The sequence below is a fragment of the Heteronotia binoei genome, chromosome 15 (assembly GCF_032191835.1).
Source record: "Heteronotia binoei isolate CCM8104 ecotype False Entrance Well chromosome 15, APGP_CSIRO_Hbin_v1, whole genome shotgun sequence".
Classification (NCBI taxonomy): Eukaryota; Metazoa; Chordata; class Lepidosauria; order Squamata; family Gekkonidae; genus Heteronotia; species Heteronotia binoei.
This window is the reverse complement of record NC_083237.1, coordinates 4922674-4940364: the sequence shown is the minus strand read 5'-3', so window position 1 is coordinate 4940364 and position 17691 is coordinate 4922674. Positions and strand designations below refer to the sequence as shown.

At 51.5% G+C, this 17691-nt stretch overlaps 1 protein-coding gene across 1 annotated transcript in view; it reads left to right on the top strand.

Moving 5' to 3' along the window:
• Positions 1-279: 279 nt before the first annotated feature.
• The window catches only part of LOC132584885 (hydroperoxide isomerase ALOXE3-like), a 31818-nt gene continuing 14406 nt past the window's right edge, over positions 280-17691 (top strand). The window contains exons 1-7 of the mRNA XM_060256846.1: positions 280-495; positions 7057-7261; positions 9485-9569; positions 11345-11467; positions 12801-12904; positions 13192-13364; positions 17518-17661. Of these exons, the coding sequence (XP_060112829.1) occupies positions 343-495; positions 7057-7261; positions 9485-9569; positions 11345-11467; positions 12801-12904; positions 13192-13364; positions 17518-17661 (987 nt within the window). The 5' untranslated portion in view covers positions 280-342. The remainder of the gene's footprint in view (positions 496-7056; positions 7262-9484; positions 9570-11344; positions 11468-12800; positions 12905-13191; positions 13365-17517; positions 17662-17691) is intronic.

The window sequence follows — 17691 nt, the reverse complement described above, 5'->3', positions numbered from 1 at the left end:
CAGAAAGAAGAGTGGGTCTAAGGCTCCGAGGTGACCTTGGGAGGTCCCGTTTTGACAAAGAAACCAATTAGCCTTGCATGTGGCTTTCTTCCACATTTACTCTCAGATCAGCACTGACAAGACCCAAGGCCCAGTCTCGGGCGGTGTGTCCATAGGTCTCTCACTTCCTCCTTTTTTCTGGCAAGCTCATCCAGTTGAGCTCGTCCCACTTGGGGTGGTGGTTGTGGAAGAAAACAGCTCTGCTTCTTATCTCAATTGGGCTTCTGTCCCTCTCTTTAGCCTTCGAAGTGTCCGGAGGAGGACTCCTGGAGAGCTCAGCAGGCCGAGTCCAGGAGCGAAGGGATGGCGATGGCTTCTTACAAAGTCCGGGTGGCCACCGGGAACTTCTGGGGCTCGGGCACCTTCAGTTCCATCTCCATCACCTTGGTGGGCTCCAAAGGGCAGAGCCCGAAACAGCCGCTGAACAACGTGGGGAAGGATTTCATCCCAGGAGCGGTAAGAATCTTTGGGGAGGGACGGTGGCTCAGTGGTAGAGCATCTGCTTGGTAAGCAGGAGGTCCCAGGTCCAATCCCCGGCATCTCCAACTAAAAAGGGTCCAGGCAAGTAGGTGTGGAAAACCTCAGCTTGAGACCCTGGAGAGCCGCTGCCAGTCTGAGTAGTCAAGACTGACTTTGATGGACCCAGGGTCTGATTCAGTAGAAGCCAGCTTCATATGTTCATATGTTCACCAGGAATGAAAGCAACTTTAAGGGAGGGATGGTGGCTCAGTGGCAGAGCATCTTCTTGGTAAGCAGAAGGTCCCAGGTTCAATCCCCGGCATCTCCAACTAAAAAGGGTCCAGGCAAGTAGGCATGAAAAACTTCAGCTTGAGACCCTGGAGAGCCGCTGCCAGTCTGAGTAGACAAGACTGATTTTGATGGACCCAGGGTCTGATTCAGTAGAAGCCAGCTTCATATGTTCACCAGGAATGAAAGCAACTTTAAGGAAGGGACGGTGGCTCAGTGGCAGGGCATCTGCTTGGTAAGCAGAAGGTCCCAGGTTCAATCCCCGGCATCTCCAACTAAAAAAGGTCCAGGCAAGTAGGCATGAAAAACTTCAGCTTGAGACCCTGGAGAGCCGCTGCCAGTCTGAGTAGACAAGACTGACTTTGATGGACCGAGGGCCTGATTCAGTAGAAGGCAGCTTCATATGTCCATATATGTTCAAGAATCAGGGTGGAAGGTGGGGAGGTGGTCTTGATGCTTGAGATGAGAGCCTTCACCAGGGATCCATTCGTGGCAAGGTCTGCAGCGTTTTGAAGAGAGGCACCTTGGGCCAGATCCACAAATGCCGTTCCAAGCGCTTCTCAGCTTCTGTCAGGCTGCATGTGTGAAAGGCAGAGTGATGCTCAAAATGTGCTTGTTTCAAGGTTTTTACAATTAACGTTGGGTGCTGTCCATTTGCAACTGACTCGTGGTGACCTCAGAACATTGTGGTTTTTAATGCAGAAGGGGTGGCTTGCCATTAGGGTTGCCAATCCCCAGGTGGGGGCAGGGGATCCCTGGTTTGGAGGCCCTCCCCTCGCTTCAGGGTTATCAGAAAGCAGGGGGCGGGGAGGAAATATCCGCAGGGCACCCTATTATTCCGTATGGAGATCTATTCCCATAGGGCAGGGGTGGCCAACGGTAGCTCTCCAGATGTTTTTTGCCTACAACTCCCATAAGCCCCATCCATCTGGCTGGGGCTGATGGGAGTTGTAGGCAAAAAACATCTGGAGAGCTACCGTTGGCCACCCCAGCCATAGGATATAATGGAGAATTGATCTGTGAGTATCTGGGGCTCTGGGGGGCTGTTTTTTGAGGTAGATGCACCAAATTTGCAGCATAGTGTCTGGTGTCTCTCCTCAAAAGATCCTCCAAGTTTCAAAAGGATTGGACCAGGGGGTCCAATTCTATGAGCCCCCAAAGAAAGTGCCAATATCCTTCATTGTTTCCAATGGAGGGAAGGCATTTCAAAGGCGTGCGGTCCTTTTCAATGTGATGGCCAGAACTCCCTTCGGAGTTCGTTTGTGCTTCTCACACCCTTGCTCCTGGCTGCACCCCCAAGGTCTCCTGGCTCCGCCCCCAAAGTCCCCATGTATTTCTTGAATTGGACTTGGCCTCTGCCTAGCAATTAAGGTTGCCATCTCCAGGCTGGGAAATAGCAGGAGATTTGGGGGGTGGAGCCTGATAAGGGGCTTTAATGGGGCATAATGCTATTGAGTCCACCCTCCGAAGGAACCACTTCCGCCAGGAGATCTCTCACAGGCTGGCAATCTTCTAGCCCAGGGGTGGCCAACAGTAGCTCTCCAGATGTTTTTTTTGCCTACAACTCCCATCAGCCCCAGCCAGAATGGCCAATGGCTGGGGCTGATGGGAGTTGTAGGCAAAAAAAACACTTGGAGAGCTACCGGTGGCCTCCCCTCTAGCTAATCTGTACTCCCTGGGTCCAGGAACTAACCACGGCTGACCCTGCTTAGCGCCCAAACCTGGACAAGCTTCGGCCCAACCTGGCCCTATAGCAGCCCTTGGAAGGAGGATTTCCAGTAGCATTTCAGCTTCTTGTGCATTTTGGAGCTTGCTATATATACTCACACATATTTTAGCCACTGTGTGACACAGAGTGTTGGACTGGATGGGCCATTGGCCTGATCCAACAGGGCTTCTCTTCTGTTCTTATGTGACACAGAGTGTTGGACTGGATGGGCCACTGGCCTGATCCAACATGGCTTCTCTTCTGTTCTTATGTGACACAGAATGTTGGACTGGAGGGGCCATTGGCCTGAACCAACAGGGCTTCTCTTCTGTTCTTATGTGACACAGAGTGTTGGACTGGAGGGGCCATTGGCCTGATCCAACAGGGCTTCTCTTCTGTTCTTATGTGACACAGAGTGTTGGACTGGAGGGGCCATTGGCCTGATCCAACAGGGCTTCTCTTATGTCCTTATGTGACACAGAGTGTTGGACTGGATGGGCCTTTGGCCTGATCCAACATGGCTTCTCTTCTGTTCTTATGTGACACAGAGTGTTGGACTGGAGGGGCCATTGGCCTGATACAACATGGCTTCTCTTATGTCCTTATGTGACACAGAGTGTTGGACTGGAGGGGCCATTGGCCTGATCCAACATGGCTTCTCTTATGTCCTTATGTGACACAGAGTGTTGGACTGGATGGGCCTTTGGCCTGATCCAACATGGCTTCTCTTATGTTCTTATGTGACACAGAGTGCTGGACTGGATGGGCCACTGGCCTGATCCAACATGGCTTCTCTTACGTTCTTATATGCTGAGTCCAGTAGCACCATAGAGAAGGAGCTTTGACACTCGATAGCTCACTCTCCAAAAATCTTGGGGGGGTCTCTAACGCTCCTGAACTTGAATCTAGCTCTTCTTATGCAGACCAACACAGCTGCCCTCCAAGTGTGACTTGCAGACAGAAATGTTCTCTCTTCTTTTGCCTTCCAGTTTGCTGTTGTAGTTAAGTGCGCAGACTCTTATCTGGGACAACTGGTTTCCATTCCCCACTCCTCCACTTGCAGCTGCTGGAATGGCCTTGGGTCAGCGAGAGCTCTCGTAAGAGTTGTCCTTAAAAGGGCAGTCTCTGGGAGAGCTCTCTCAGCCCCACCTACCTTACAAGGTGTCTGTTGTGGGGGAGGAAGCTAAAAGAGATTGTGAGCCACTCTGAGATTCGGAGTGGAGGGTGGGATATAAATCCAATAACAACATCATCATCATCATCATCATCTTCTTCTTCTTCTTCTTCTTCTTCTTCTTCTTCTTCTTCTTCTTCTTCTTCTTCTTCTTCTTCTTCTTCTTCTTCTTCCCATCTTTCTCACATAGACATGTGGGGGCAGCTTGTTTGACCTCTTAGTCTTTGCTTCCTGATGGGGAAACTTCTGTGGTTTCCCTTGCACATATTTTCCTTGTCAGGTGGCTGGTGAAACTGTCTGCCTTCCGCACCGCCCAGCCTTCTTAGGAGCAGAAGCAGTAGGAGTGGAAAGGAAATGGGGCTGGGGGAGCAAGCTAGAAGAGGGGTCCCCAACTTTTTGGAGCCTGTGGGCACCTTTGGAATTTGAATGCAGGGTGCTGGGTGCCACTACAAAATGTCTGCTGCAGGACGTGGAGCCAGCCACAAAATGGTCGCCATGGAAGGCAGAGCCACACACACACTGAAGAAATTCAAGTGTAGGGGACAAGGGGACTAATTTTTTAAATTATGTATCGAGAAAGAGGAGAGTGAAAATAAAACCAATGCTGCCCCGTGGCGCAGAGTGTTAAAGTTGCCGTACTGCAGTCCTAAGCTCTGCTCACGACCTGAGTTCGATCCCCGGCGGAAGCTGGGTTTTCAGGTAGCCGTCTCAAGGTTGACTCAGTCATCCATCCTTCTGAGGTCAGTAAAATGAGTACCCAGCTTGCTGGGGGGAAAGCGTAGATAACTGGGGAAGGCCATGGCAAACCACCCCGCAAAAAGGTCTGCCGTGAAAACGTTGTGAAAGCAACGTCACCCCAGAGTTGGAAACGACTGGTGCTTGCACAGGGGACCTTTCCTTTCCTGTCATGGCAGTTGCCACCAAAACTGTTGTGTCTTGCATTTCAGTCCTGAAGTTACAACACAGCAAACGCTACAGAGGTGACCAATGGAAGTCCACTGCTCCCCGATGTAGCTCGCTAATACGCTCCGCCAATCAAGATCTGTGGCGGGAAGTTTAACTGGCCAGGATCGGACCTGGCCAGACGGAGGGTTGTTCCGGGGTATGTATATAATCGGGACCCGGCCCGCGTTTGCGTGCCTTGTGATGTACTCGCTAATAAAGCATGTTGTCTTCAACATGTCTCGTCACTCAGTACATTACAAAAACAATGTTTTTCTCAGGCACCTGTTATCAGGTCCATTCAGCAGAGACAAGCTGGCTCAAAACAGCAGCCGTGTATTTGCAAGGAGACAGCTCCAAAAACCAACATCTTCAGCTGGCATACAAAACTGGACACTGAAACAAGAGCTCCGCCAAATAGCACCAAACTAAATCACACAGATATTACAGGAGGAGCAGACTGTTCCATTACGTACATACGTATATACCAGGGGTGGGCAAACTTGCTTAACGTAAGAGCCACATAGAATAAACGCCAAATGTTTGAAAGCTGTAAGATACGAATGTTAGATGTTTGAGGGCAGACAGGAAGGAAGGAAGGAAGGAAGGAAGGAAGGAAGGAAGGAAGGAAGGAAGGAAGGAAGGAAGGAAGGAAGGAAGGAGACTACAAATTTGTACCCTGCCCTTCTCTCTGAATCAGAGACTCAGAATGACTTACAATCTCCTATATCTTCTCCCCCCACAACAGACACCCTGTGAGGTGTGTGGGGCTGAGAAGGCTCTCACAGCAACTGTCCTTTCAAGGACAGCTTCTGCGATAGCTATGGCTGACCCAAGGCCATTCCAGCAGCTGCAAGTGGAGGAGTGGGGAATCAAACCCGGTTCTCCCAGATAAGAGAGCTCTGGCTGACCCAAGGCCATTCCAGCAGCTGCAAGGGGAGGAGTGGGGAATCAAACCCGGTTCTCCCAGATAAGAGAGCTCTGGCTGACCCAAGGCCATTCCAGCAGGTGCAAGTGGAGGAGTGGGGAATCAAACCCGGTTCTCCCAGATAAGAGAGCTCTGGCTGACCCAAGGCCATTCCAGCAGGTGCAAGTGGAGGAGTGGGGAATCAAACCCGGTTCTCCCAGATAAGAGAGCTATGGCTGACCCAAGGCCATTCCAGCAGGTGCAAGTGGAGGAGTGGGGAATCAAACCCGGTTCTCCCAGATAAGAGAGCTCTGGCTGACCCAAGGCCACTCCAGCAGGTGCAAGTGGAGGAGTGGGGAATCCAACCCGGTTCTCCCAGATAAGAGAGCTCTGGCTGACCCAAGGCCATTCCAGGAGGTGCAAGTGGAGGAGTGGGGAATCAAACCTGGTTCTCCCAGATAAGAGAGCTATGGTTGACCCAAGGCCATTCCAGCAGGTGCAAGTGGAGGAGTGGGGAATCAAACCTGGTTCTCCCAGATAAGAGAGCTATGGTTGACCCAAGGCCATTCCAGCAGGTGCAAGTGGAGGAGTGGGGAATCAAACCTGGTTCTCCCAGATAAGAGAGCTATGGTTGACCCAAGGCCATTCCAGCAGGTGCAAGTGGAGGAGTGGGGAATCAAACCTGGTTCTCCCAGATTAGAGAGCTCTGGCTGACCCAAGGCCATTCCAGCAGCTGCAAGTGGAGGAGTGGGGAATCAAACCTGGTTCTCCCAGATAAGAGAGCTCTGGCTGACCCAAGGCCATTCCAGCAAGTGCAAGTGGAGGAGTGGAGAATCAAACCCGGTTCTCCCAGATAAGAGAGCTCTGGCTGACCCAAGGCCATTCCAGGAGGTGCAAGTGGAGGAGTGGGGAATCAAACCCGGTTCTCCCAGATAAGAGTCTGTGCACAACCACTGCACCAAACTGGTTCTCAGGAAGGAAGGAAGGAAGGAAGGAAGGAAGGAAGGAAGGAAGGAAGGTAGGTAGGTAGGTGGGGGAAGGGAGGGAGAGATGGAAAGAAAGCAACTTTAAATGCATTCTCCAAGCTGCTGGATGGCTTGGCTTGGAGAAGTGATTTAAAGTGCGAAATGCCTTCTCCGAGCGAGCTGATGAAGCAGCAGGGGCTTTAAGAGCCACACAATCTGTGTGAAGAGCCACATCCTGAGCCGCTGCTTGGCCACCTCTGATATATGCATGCAAGAAGTATACCCCATGCACCAACAATCAGATCTTCAGTGGCCAATCAGACACCCCATCTGGCCCCACTCACTTCCTAAAAACCCAAGGTGGGTGCCAGGAAAGGTGGTGGCGGGCACCCACAGGCATGATTTTGGGGAGCTAGAAGGACGTCTGATTGCCCTGAAACGCTCTGTTGAGCTGATTTGAGGTACGGAAGGATTTCTCCTCGCTTTGGGCACAGTGTCCCTCCCTGTGCCCAGAGCAAAATGGACCAGGTGCTGCCGCGCACTGCATTGAGCGGGGGGTCTTTCCTCTCTCCAGGTGGACGAGTACGAGGTGTCCAGTGACCGAGACCTGGGCCCGCTTCTGATGATCCGTCTCCACAAGGAGCCTTACCTGTTCTTCCCTGAGGACAGCTGGTACTGCAACTTCATCCAGCTGACAAGCCCGCAAGGAGAGATTTACCGTTTCCCCTGCTACCAGTGGGTCGAGGGGCACCGCACCCTGGAGCTGAGGGAAGGCACAGGTGAGAGAGGCTGACCGCTCTTCCCGTTTCTCCCACCCGGCCCCCTCACCCAGGGCAGCAGCCTAGGCTGGATGTAGGTTGGATTCCGAAATACCCAGAGATTGAAGGGTGGAGCCTGTGAAGGGAGAGGCCTTGGTAGGGGATGACTTCAGGCAGCCCACCTTCCCAAGCAGCACGTTTCTCCAGGATCATGAATACATAAATAAGTGATTTATGCAGTCTGGACATCGGCTGTAATCTCCGGCCCCCAGTTGGAGGCAGGCAACTTTCGCTGGACAATAGACCTTTTCCACCCGCATCAAAGGATTTTTAGGTGGTCTCTTTCCATTCCAGGTTGATCCAGGGCCCACGTATTTGAAGGATCATCTTTGGGTTGCTAATCTCCAGGTGGTGGTTGGAGATCTCCTAGGATTACAACTGATCTCCGGGTCACTTAGGAAGTATAAATCCATTCTCTTCCTCTTCTTCTCCTCCTCTTCTTCTTTCTTCTTCCTCCTCCTCCTTTTCTTCTTCTTCTTCTTCCTCCTCTTCTTCTTCCTCCTCTTCTTCTTCCTCCTCCTTTTCTTTCTTCTCCCTCTTCTTCCTCTTCCTCCTCCTCTTCTTCCTCCTCTTCTTCTTCCTCCTCCTTTTCTTTCTTCTACCTCTACCTCTTCCTCCTCTTCTTCCTCTTCTTCCTCCTCTTCTTCTTCCTCCTCTTCTTCCTCCTCCTCTTTTTCTTCCTCCTCCTTTTCTCCCTCTTCTTCCTCCTCCTTTTCTTCTCCCTCTTCTTCCTCCTCCTCTTCTCCTTCTTCCCCCTCTTCTTCTTCCTCCTCCTTTTCTTTCTTCTCCCTCTTCTCCCTCCTCTTCTTCTTCCTCCTCCTCCTCTTCTTCTTTCTTCTTCCTCCTCCTTTTCTCCCTCTTCTTCCTCCTCCTTTTCTTCTCCCTCTTCTTCCTCCTCCTCTTCTCCTTCTTCCCCCTCTTCTTCTTCCTCCTCCTTTTCTTTCTTCTCCCTCTTCTCCCTCCTCTTCTTCTTCCTCCTCCTCCTCTTCTTCTTTCTTCTTCCTCTTCTTCTTTCTTTCTCCTCTTCTTCTTCCTCCTCTTCTTCTTTCCACAAGGGCAGGTTCCATCAGAGTAGGGCCTATTTAAAAGTTTCCTTTGCAAAACCAGGGTAGGTAGAATGCTCAGACTTGCAAACAAAAGGCTCTGCATAACATGATACGGTAAGGTAGCGCATATAGTGGGGGGGTCAGGGGCCCCCGCCTTGAAGCTCTTCAGGAGCTGCTGCAGGGCCTACCTCTTTGTCAGGGCGGCAGGGATCTTTTAAGAGGAGTGAAGGGAGAGTTGTGGGGTTGGCTGTTTTATTGTGGTCAGGGCCCACCTAGACTGTCTGGCACCCTATGCAAGGCTAACTTCTAGCACCCCCCCCCCCGGAACTGATAACGTCACAGAGTCACATGGGGGTGGTGGTGCCAATTTGGCACCCCCAGAAGTCTGGCACCCAGGCAATCACCTAGGCCCAGCCCTGACTGTGGTGTTTTTAAATGGAAAATGTTTTGAACAATTATTGTAAGCCCTCCTTGCCCATGAGGAAAAGTAAGATACAAACATTTGGGAGGGATGGTGGCTCAGTGGCAGAGCATCTGCTTGGTAAGCAGAAGGTCCCAGGTTCAATCCCCGGCATCTCCAACTAAAAAGGGTCCAGGCAAAGAGGCGTGAAAAACCTCAGCTGAAGACCCTGAAGAGCCACTGCTGGTCAGTGGTCGAGCATCTGCTTGGGAAGCAGAAGGTCCCAGGTTCAACCCCCGGCATCTCCAACTAAAAAGGGTCCAGGCAAAGAGGCGTGAAAAACCTCAGCTTGAGACTCTGGAGAGCCACTGCTGGTCAGGGGAGGGATGGTGGCTCAGCGGTCGAGCATCTGCTTGGGAAGCAGAAGGTCCCAGGTTCAATCCCCGGCATCTCCCAACTAAAAAGGGTCCAGGCAAGTAGGTGTGAAAAACTTCAGCTTGAGACCCTGGAGAGCTGCTGCCAGTCTGAGTAGACAAGACTGACTTTGATGGACCAAGGGTCTGATTCAGTATGAGGCAGCTTCATATGTTCATATTTAATTTTTAAAGCCTTTTTTCCACATCAGGTGAGGATTGGCTGGCGGGCGGATGGGTACTACTACTATGATGAGCATTTCGGATGCAGACTCTCTAAAAAGATAAGCAACCGATTCCACTCCTCTTGCTTCTTCCTTTCTAGGCAGACTGGCTTGTGAGGATGCAGAAAGCCCGTTGCTTCAGCGACACCGGCTAGAGGAGGTGAAGGTGCGGCAAGACTGTTACAGGTGTGACCTGCCGCTTGACTCATTTACAGCCGGCAGTCTTTTCCTGGCTCCGTGCCTGGTCTTTGTCTCCTAAGACAAAGCCTGGCTTTGATTTCATCTGAGAACAGTTGTTGTCACGAAAGGATCTCAAGCTATAGTTTGCTCACCAAAATTTAGGGTTGCCAGACTGCAGATGGCGGGGAGGAGGAGAAACAGACACTGCCTTCGTGACTGAAATGTTTACGCAGTACTCTGAAAGGGCTATAACATCGATTAGTAGCGTGAAACAAAGCACAAAATACAAAAATACAGAACTTCAAGACACAGAATACAAAAGGGAAGGTGGGAGACCACAATAGCAACATTTACAGTTGAAAAAGATAAGAACGTAAGAGAGGCCATGTTGGATCAGGCCAATGACCCATTCAGTCCAACACTCTGTGTCACATAAGAACATAAGAGGAGCCATGTTGGATCAGGCCAGTGGCCCATCCAGTCCAACACTCTGTGTCACATAAGGACATAAGAGAAGCCATGCTGGATCAGGCCAATGGCCCATCCAGTGCAACACTCTGTGTCACACAGTGGCCAACACTCTGGGTCACATAAGAACATAAGAGAAGCCCTGTTGGATCAGGCCAAGGGTCCATCCAGTCCAACACTTTGTGTCACATAAGAACATAAGAGAAGCCATGTTGGATCAGGCCAATGGCCCATCCAGTCCAACACTCTGTGTCACACAGTGGCCAAATTATATGTGTGTGTGTATACACACAAACACACATACATACATACACACACACACACACATATATACTGTGGCTAATAGCCACTGATGGACCTCTGCTCCATATTTTTATCCAATCCCCTCTTAAAGCTGGCTACGCTTGTAACTGCCACCACCTCCTGTGGCAGTGAATTCCATGTGTTGCTCACCCTTTGGGTGAAGAAGGACTTTCTTCTATCCGTTTTAACCTGACTGCTCAGTGATTTCATGGAGTGCCCACGAGTTCTTGTATTGTGAGAAAGGGAGAAAAGGACTTCTTTCTCTACTTTCTCCATCCCATGCATCATCTTGTAAACCTCTCTCATGTCACCCCACAGTCGACGTTTCTCCAAGCTAAAGTGCCCCAAGCGTTTTAACATTTCTTCATAGGGAAAGTGTTCCAAACCTTTAATCATTCTAGTTGCCCTTTTTTGCACTTTTTCCAATGCTATAATATCCTTTTTGAGGTGCGTTTCTCTTCCAGCATAGGGTGCGCCATAAAGTATTACAAAAGTATTACAAAAGATGTCCAAGCTCTTGGAGGATTGGCTACATCAGGGGTGTGTGGCCTAATATGCAAAGGAGCTCCTGCTAGAATTCCACCCCTGCTGGGCCGTCAGATCCAGGGGAGAGGAGAATTAGCTTGTGGCAGATGTCCAACCAAAGAAGAGGAAGAGGCCGAGCTGGCCAGACCCTGAGGCAGCGTTACTCCGAGGGGAGGGAGGGAGGAAGTTCATCTTTCCCGCAGTATTGGAAAGGCAGAAGTGGTAAGTTTTGGGGGCTTTCAGGAACTCAGAAGGCGAAAGGTTTTGAATTTGCAACTCTTTTAAAAACCTGACAACAGAGGCCCACTTTCCGGGCATGGGGATATAGTTTCTAAAATTCTGCATTCAGTCCCATCTGGAGGGATTACTGCCCAGGCAGAGTTTCACACACACACACACACACACACCCTCTTGCAGTGAGAATTCAGACTCAAAGTTAATTTGTTTGTCTTTTTGTAAAAGCCAAACTCCAATTTTTCAAACAGTTGGGCAGAATTTGGTCCGGGAATCCCGCAGTGCCTGGCTGTGGAGAGCATCGAGGAGATGGATACCAACATGAAGTTTTCCTTCACCAAGCTCAGCACCTTCCTGCTACGTTCCAAGCTCACGTGAGTTCTTTGTGCCCGGACTGTAAATGAGACAACATCGCACACTGGCCGCTCTAGGAGCTTCCAGAGAAACTCTATGGTTTTCCCCGGACGCTCTAGCTATTTGGGAGGTGTAATGTACTGAGTGACGAGACGTGTTGAAGGCAACATACTTTCTTGGCGAGTACATCACAAGGCGAGGAAACACGGGCCGGGTCCCGATTATATACATACCCCGGAACAACCCTCCGTCTGGCCATGTCCAATCCTGGCCAGTTAAACTTCCCGCCACAGATCTTGATTGGCGGAGCGTATTAGCGAGCTACCTCCGGGGACCAGTGGGCTTCCACTGGTCGCCTCTGCAGCGTTCGCTGTGTTGTAGCTTCAGGACTGAAATGCAAGACATAACAGGAGGGGAAACTCACAAATTGCTAGAGCGTCCAGGAAAACCATAACATTTCCCCAGAAGCTTCTAGAGCAGCTGGTGCGTGACATCGCCAGCGTGATGACATCCCTTGTGAGTGGTGTCGCCGCGCCGCGCATGCAAAAACAGTCCCCCACCGAAGGCTGCGGGCAACTTGGCAACCCTAGCTGATCTGTGGGTGGTGCCTTCGCAAACAGGATCGACAGTGGGATCGCTGTGCTTCTCTGCACTGAGACTTAGCAGTCTCAAGAAGCTGAGTCAAAGTTCGCTCAAGCAGGACGGGGAACTTTTCCGTCACCTTCAGCACACCAGGGTGAATTTCCGCAGTGGTCAGAAGCGAAACCGACTGACCGACCGCATTCCTAGCAAGCGGCTTCTGGCCTCTGCTTGAGCCGTTCCCGAATTTCTCCTTTGCCCTTCAGCCGTGAACCAATAGGGTTGTCAATCCCCAGGTGAGGGCAGGGGATCCCCCCGTTTGGAGGCCCTCCCCCCTCGCTTCAGGGTTATCAGCAAGTGGTGATGGGGGTGTTGAACGCTCATTATTTATACTCTACAAAGACCGATCCCCATAGGGTAGAATGGGTAATCAATCTGTGGGGTTCTGGAGGGGCTATTTTGAGGTAAAGGCACCAAAGTTTCAGCTTAGCATCAGGTGCCTCTCAAAAAAAAAAAAATCAAATTTCCAAAAGATCGGACCAGGGAGTCCAATTCTATGAGCCCCCAAAGAAGGTGCCTCTATAATGCCCAAGGAAGGAAAGGCATTTAAAAGGACCTTTAAATGTGATGACCAGCATTCCCTTCAGAGTTCAATCGTTCTTGTCACACCCTGGCTCCTGGCTCCACCCCCCAAGGTCCCCAGATATTTCCTGAGTTGGACCTGGCAACCCTATGAACCAAAGTTCTCTCAACCGCTTCCTGTTTCCACTTCAGGAAGGTAGAGATGAAGCTGAAGGGCCTCTTGGGCTGCCAGCAGTCCTGGAAGAAGATGGAGGACATTCGCCGGGTTTTCTGGTTCAACAGAACTCAAGTTTCAGGTCTGTAGCTCTTCAGTCAGGCATCAGGGAAGTTAGTTTTGAAAGCTTTGCTCCAGACTTATGGCCGCCTGTAGGGTTTTCAAGGCAAGGTGTGGCCAGCGGTGGTTTATCTGCCTTTGTTCAGCCATTCTGGACTTCCATGGTGGTTTTCCGTACAGGTACCCACCAGGCCCCAACCCTGCTTAGCTTTCAAGATCCGATGAGATCAGGCTAGTCTGGGCCATCCAAGCCAGGGCAGCAGCTGGCTGAAGAAGTCCTTTTAAAAGATGTGACATTTCTAACCCCAGAATACGTTGCCGATCACTGGATGGATGATGCCTTCTTCGGCTACCAGTACCTCAACGGGGTCAACCCTGTGGTGATCCACAACTGCCCAGAGATGCCCGCCAACTTCCCCGTCACCCAGGAGATGGTGGCCACCTCACTGGCCGAAGGGACATCCCTTGAGCTGGAGCTGCAGGTAACCTTTCTGAAATCAGACACGGGTGCATCTCTCTGTTGCATAACTGTGCCCGATTCCCCACTAGCCTTACCCCACTCTCACGCTCCTCTTCTCCGCAGGGCTTCCCTCGGATATCGCACAAGTCGCCCCGGGGCGGAGACTAGCTTCGCCTTTTTTGTGCGGCAATCAGAACCCGGTTTTCAGAGGACCTCGTTTGCTGTGCGAAAGAGGCGGAGTGAGTTGCAGCCTAAGGGCAGCTTGTGTGAAATCCGACGGAAGTCCTGCAGAGAAGAGAAGAAGAAGAAGATATTGGATTTGTATCCCGCCCTCCACTCTGAAGAGTCTCAGAGAGGCTCACAATCTCCTTTCCCTTCCTCCCCCATAACAGACACCCTGTGAGGTAGATGAAGATACTGGATTTATATCCCGCCCTCCAATCCAAAGAGTCTCAGAGCGGCTCACAATCTCCTTTACCTTCCGCCCCCACAACAGACACCCTGTGAGGTAGATGAAGATACTGGATTTATATCCCGCCCTCCACTCCGAAGAGTCTCAGAGCGGCTCACCATCTCCTTTACCTTCCGCCCCCACAACAGACACCCTGTGAGGTAGATGAAGATATTGGATTTATATCCCACCCTCCACTCCGAAGAGTCTCAGAGCGGCTCACAATCTCCTTTCCCTCCCCCCCCCCCCACAACAGACACCCTGTGAGGTAGATGAAGATACTGGATTTATATCCCGCCCTCCACTCCAAAGAGTCTCAGAGCGGCTCACAATCTCCTTTACCTTCCGCCCCCACAACAGACACCCTGTGAGGTAGATGAAGATACTGGATTTATATCCCGCCCTCCACTCCAAAGAGTCTCAGAGCGGCTCACAATCTCCTTTACCTTCCGCCCCCACAACAGACACCCTGTGAGGTAGATGAAGATACTGGATTTATATCCCGCCCTCCACTCCGAAGAGTCTCAGAGCGGCTCACCATCTCCTTTACCTTCCGCCCCCACAACAGACACCCTGTGAGGTAGATGAAGATATTGGATTTATATCCCGCCCTCCACTCCGGAGAGTCTCAGAGCAGTTCACAATCTCCTTTACCTTCCTCCCCCACAACCGACACCCTGTGAGGTAGATGAAGATATTGGATTTATATCCCTCCCTCCACTCCGAAGAGTCTCAGAGCGGCTCACCATCTCCTTTCCCTTCCCCCACAACAGACACCCTGTGAGGTAGATGAAGATACTGGATTTATATCCCGCCCTCCACTCCGAAGAGTCTCAGAGCGGCTCACCATCTCCTTTCCCTTCCTCCCCCACAACAGACACCCTGTGAGGTAGATGAAGATACTGGATTTATATCCCGCCCTCCACTCCGAAGAGTCTCAGAGCGGCTCACCATCTCCTTTCCCTTCCTCCCCCACAACAGACACCCTGTGAGGTAGATGAAGATACTGGATTTATATCCCGCCCTCCACTCCGAAGAGTCTCAGAGCGGCTCACCATCTCCTTTCCCTTCCGCCCCCACAACAGACACCCTGTGAGGTAGATGAAGATACTGGATTTATATCCCGCTCTCCACTCCGAAGAGTCTCAGAGCGGCTCACCATCTCCTTTCCCTTCCTCCCCCACAACAGACACCCTGTGAGGTAGATGAAGATATTGGATTTATATCCCGCCCTCCACTCCAAAGAGTCTCAGAGCAGCTCACAATCTCCTTTCCCTTCCTCCCCCACAACAGACACCCCGTGAGGTAGATGAAGATATAGGATTTATATCCCGCCCTCCACTCCAAAGAGTCTCAGAGCGGCTCACAATCTCCTTTCCCTTCCCCCCCCCCACAACAGACACCCTGTGAGGTAGATGAAGATACTGGATTTATATCCCGCCCTCCACTCCGAAGAGTCTCAGAGCAGCTCACCATCTCTTTTCTCTTCCTCCCCCCCACAACAGACACCCTGTGAGGTAGATGAAGATATTGGATTTATATCCTGCCCTCCACTCCGAAGAGTCTCAGAGCAGCTCACAATCTCCTTTCCCTTCCTCCCCCACAACAGACACCCTGTGAGGTAGATGAAGATACTGGATTTATATCCCGCCCTCCACTCCGAAGAGTCTCAGAGCGGCTCACCATCTCCTTTCCCTTCCTCCCCCACACAACAGACACCCTGTGAGGTAGATGAAGATATTGGATTTATATCCCGCCCTCCACTCCGAAGAGTCTCAGAGCGGCTCACCATCTCCTTTCCCTTCCTCCCCCACAACAGACACCCTGTGAGGTATATGAAGATACTGGATTTATATCCCGCCCTCCACTCCGAAGAGTCTCAGAGCGGCTCACCATCTCCTTTCCCTTCCTCCCCCCCACAACAGACACCCTGTGAGGTAGATGAAGATACTGGATTTATATCCCCCCCTCCACTCCGAAGAGTCTCAGAGCGGCTCACAATCTCCTTTCCCTTCCTCCCCCACAACAGACACCCTGTGAGGTGGGTGTCGCTGAGAGGGCTCTCCCAGAAGCTGCCCTTCCAAGGACAGAGTCTCAGAGTGGCTCACAATCTCCTTTACCTTCCTCCCCCACAACAGACACCCTGTGAGGTGGGTGGGGCTGGAGAGGGCTCTCAAAGCAGCTGCCCTTTCAAGGACAACCTCTGCCAGAGCTATGGCTGACCCAAGGCCATGCCAGCAGGTGCAAGTGGAGGAGTGGGGCATCAAACCCAGTTCTCCAAGATAAGAGTCCACACACTTCACCACTACACCAAACTGGCTCTCACAATCTCCTTTATCTCCCTCCCCAACAACAGACACCCTGTGAGGTGGGTGGGGCTGAGAGAGCTCTCCCAGAAGCTGCCCTTTCAAGGACAACTCCTACGAGAGCTATGGCTGACCCAAGACCATTCCATCAGCTGCAAGTGGAGGAGTGTGGAATCCAACGTGGTTCTCCCAGATAAGTGAGTTATGGCTAACCCAAGGCCATGCTAACAGCTGCAAATGGAGGAGTGGGGAATCAAACCCGGTTCTCCCAGATAGAAGTCCACACACTTAACTGCTACACCAAACTGGCTTCTAAGAGGAGAGTGAGAGCAGCATAAGCTAGTGGGGAATCGGTCAGATTTGCCGTGAAACAGAAGTGATTGGCCTGTCCCAATTCCAAGGGAGATAACTGCCTATCTATAGCTAAAGGAGGTTTCCCAAGGTTGTGGGGTGGGGGGAGGGGGACGGAGCTTTGTAGCTCAGTGCTGCAGACTGATCTCTTGTCACCACCTTCTGTCCCAGCATCTTCACCAATGGCACTGAACTGTAGTTCAGTGGCAGAGTCTCTGCTTGGCATGTAGAAGGCCCCCATTTCAGTCCCCGGCATCTTCAGTTAAAAAGGGCCAGCCGGTAGTAGGTGATGTGAAAAAAGACATAAGCCTGAGACTCTGGAGAGCTGTGAAGAGTGGCTGGGTGGCTCAGTGGCAGAGCCTCTGCTTGGCATGTAGAAGGTCCCCGGTTCAGTCCCCGGCATCTTCAGTTAGAAAGGGCCGGGCGGTAGTAGGTGATGTGAAAAAAGATATAAGCCTGAGACTCTGAAGAGCTGTAAGGAGCGGCTCAGTGGCTCAGTGGCAGAGCCTCTGCTTGGCATGTAGAAGGTCCCCGGTTCAGTCCCCAGCATCTTCAGTTAAAAAGGGCCGGGCGGTAGTAGGTGATGTGAATAAAGACATAAGCCTGAGACTCTGGAGAGCTGTGAGGAGCGGCTGAGTGGCTCAGTGGCAGAGCCTCTGCTTGGCATGCAGAAGGTCCCCGGTTCAGTCCCTGTCAGTGTTCCTTCTCAGCTGAGTTAGCGTGAGCTAGCTCAGAATTTTTAAGCCTCTGGCTCACCCATTTTTGTCTTAGGACAAACGGCCCCAGAGCAAACTAATTTTCTCACCACTTCCATGCTACTCGTCCATGAAGTAGATTTCTTGCTGACAAGACCGCCCATCTTAGAGGGAACTTTGGCCCCCAGTGTCTCTATTTAAAAGGACTGGCAGCTGATGATGTGAAAGATCTTCCCGAGACCCTGGAAAGCCGTTGCCAGTCGGAGTTGACAATCCAAATCTTGATGGACCAATGGGGAGGGGAGGGGAGGGGTCTATTTCAGTACAAGGCCGCTTCATGCATTCGCTGAATTTTCTCTTTGACTCCTCCAGAAGGGGAACATCTTCCTTGTGGACTACAAGATCCTCCAGGGGATCCCGACCAACACCATCCAAGGCCAGCAGCAGTACATGGCTGTCCCCCTCTGCCTGCTGTACCAGACACCTTCCGGGGACCTCATGCCTATCGCAATCCAGGTAACCGGGAGCCAGACGGGAAGAGGCACT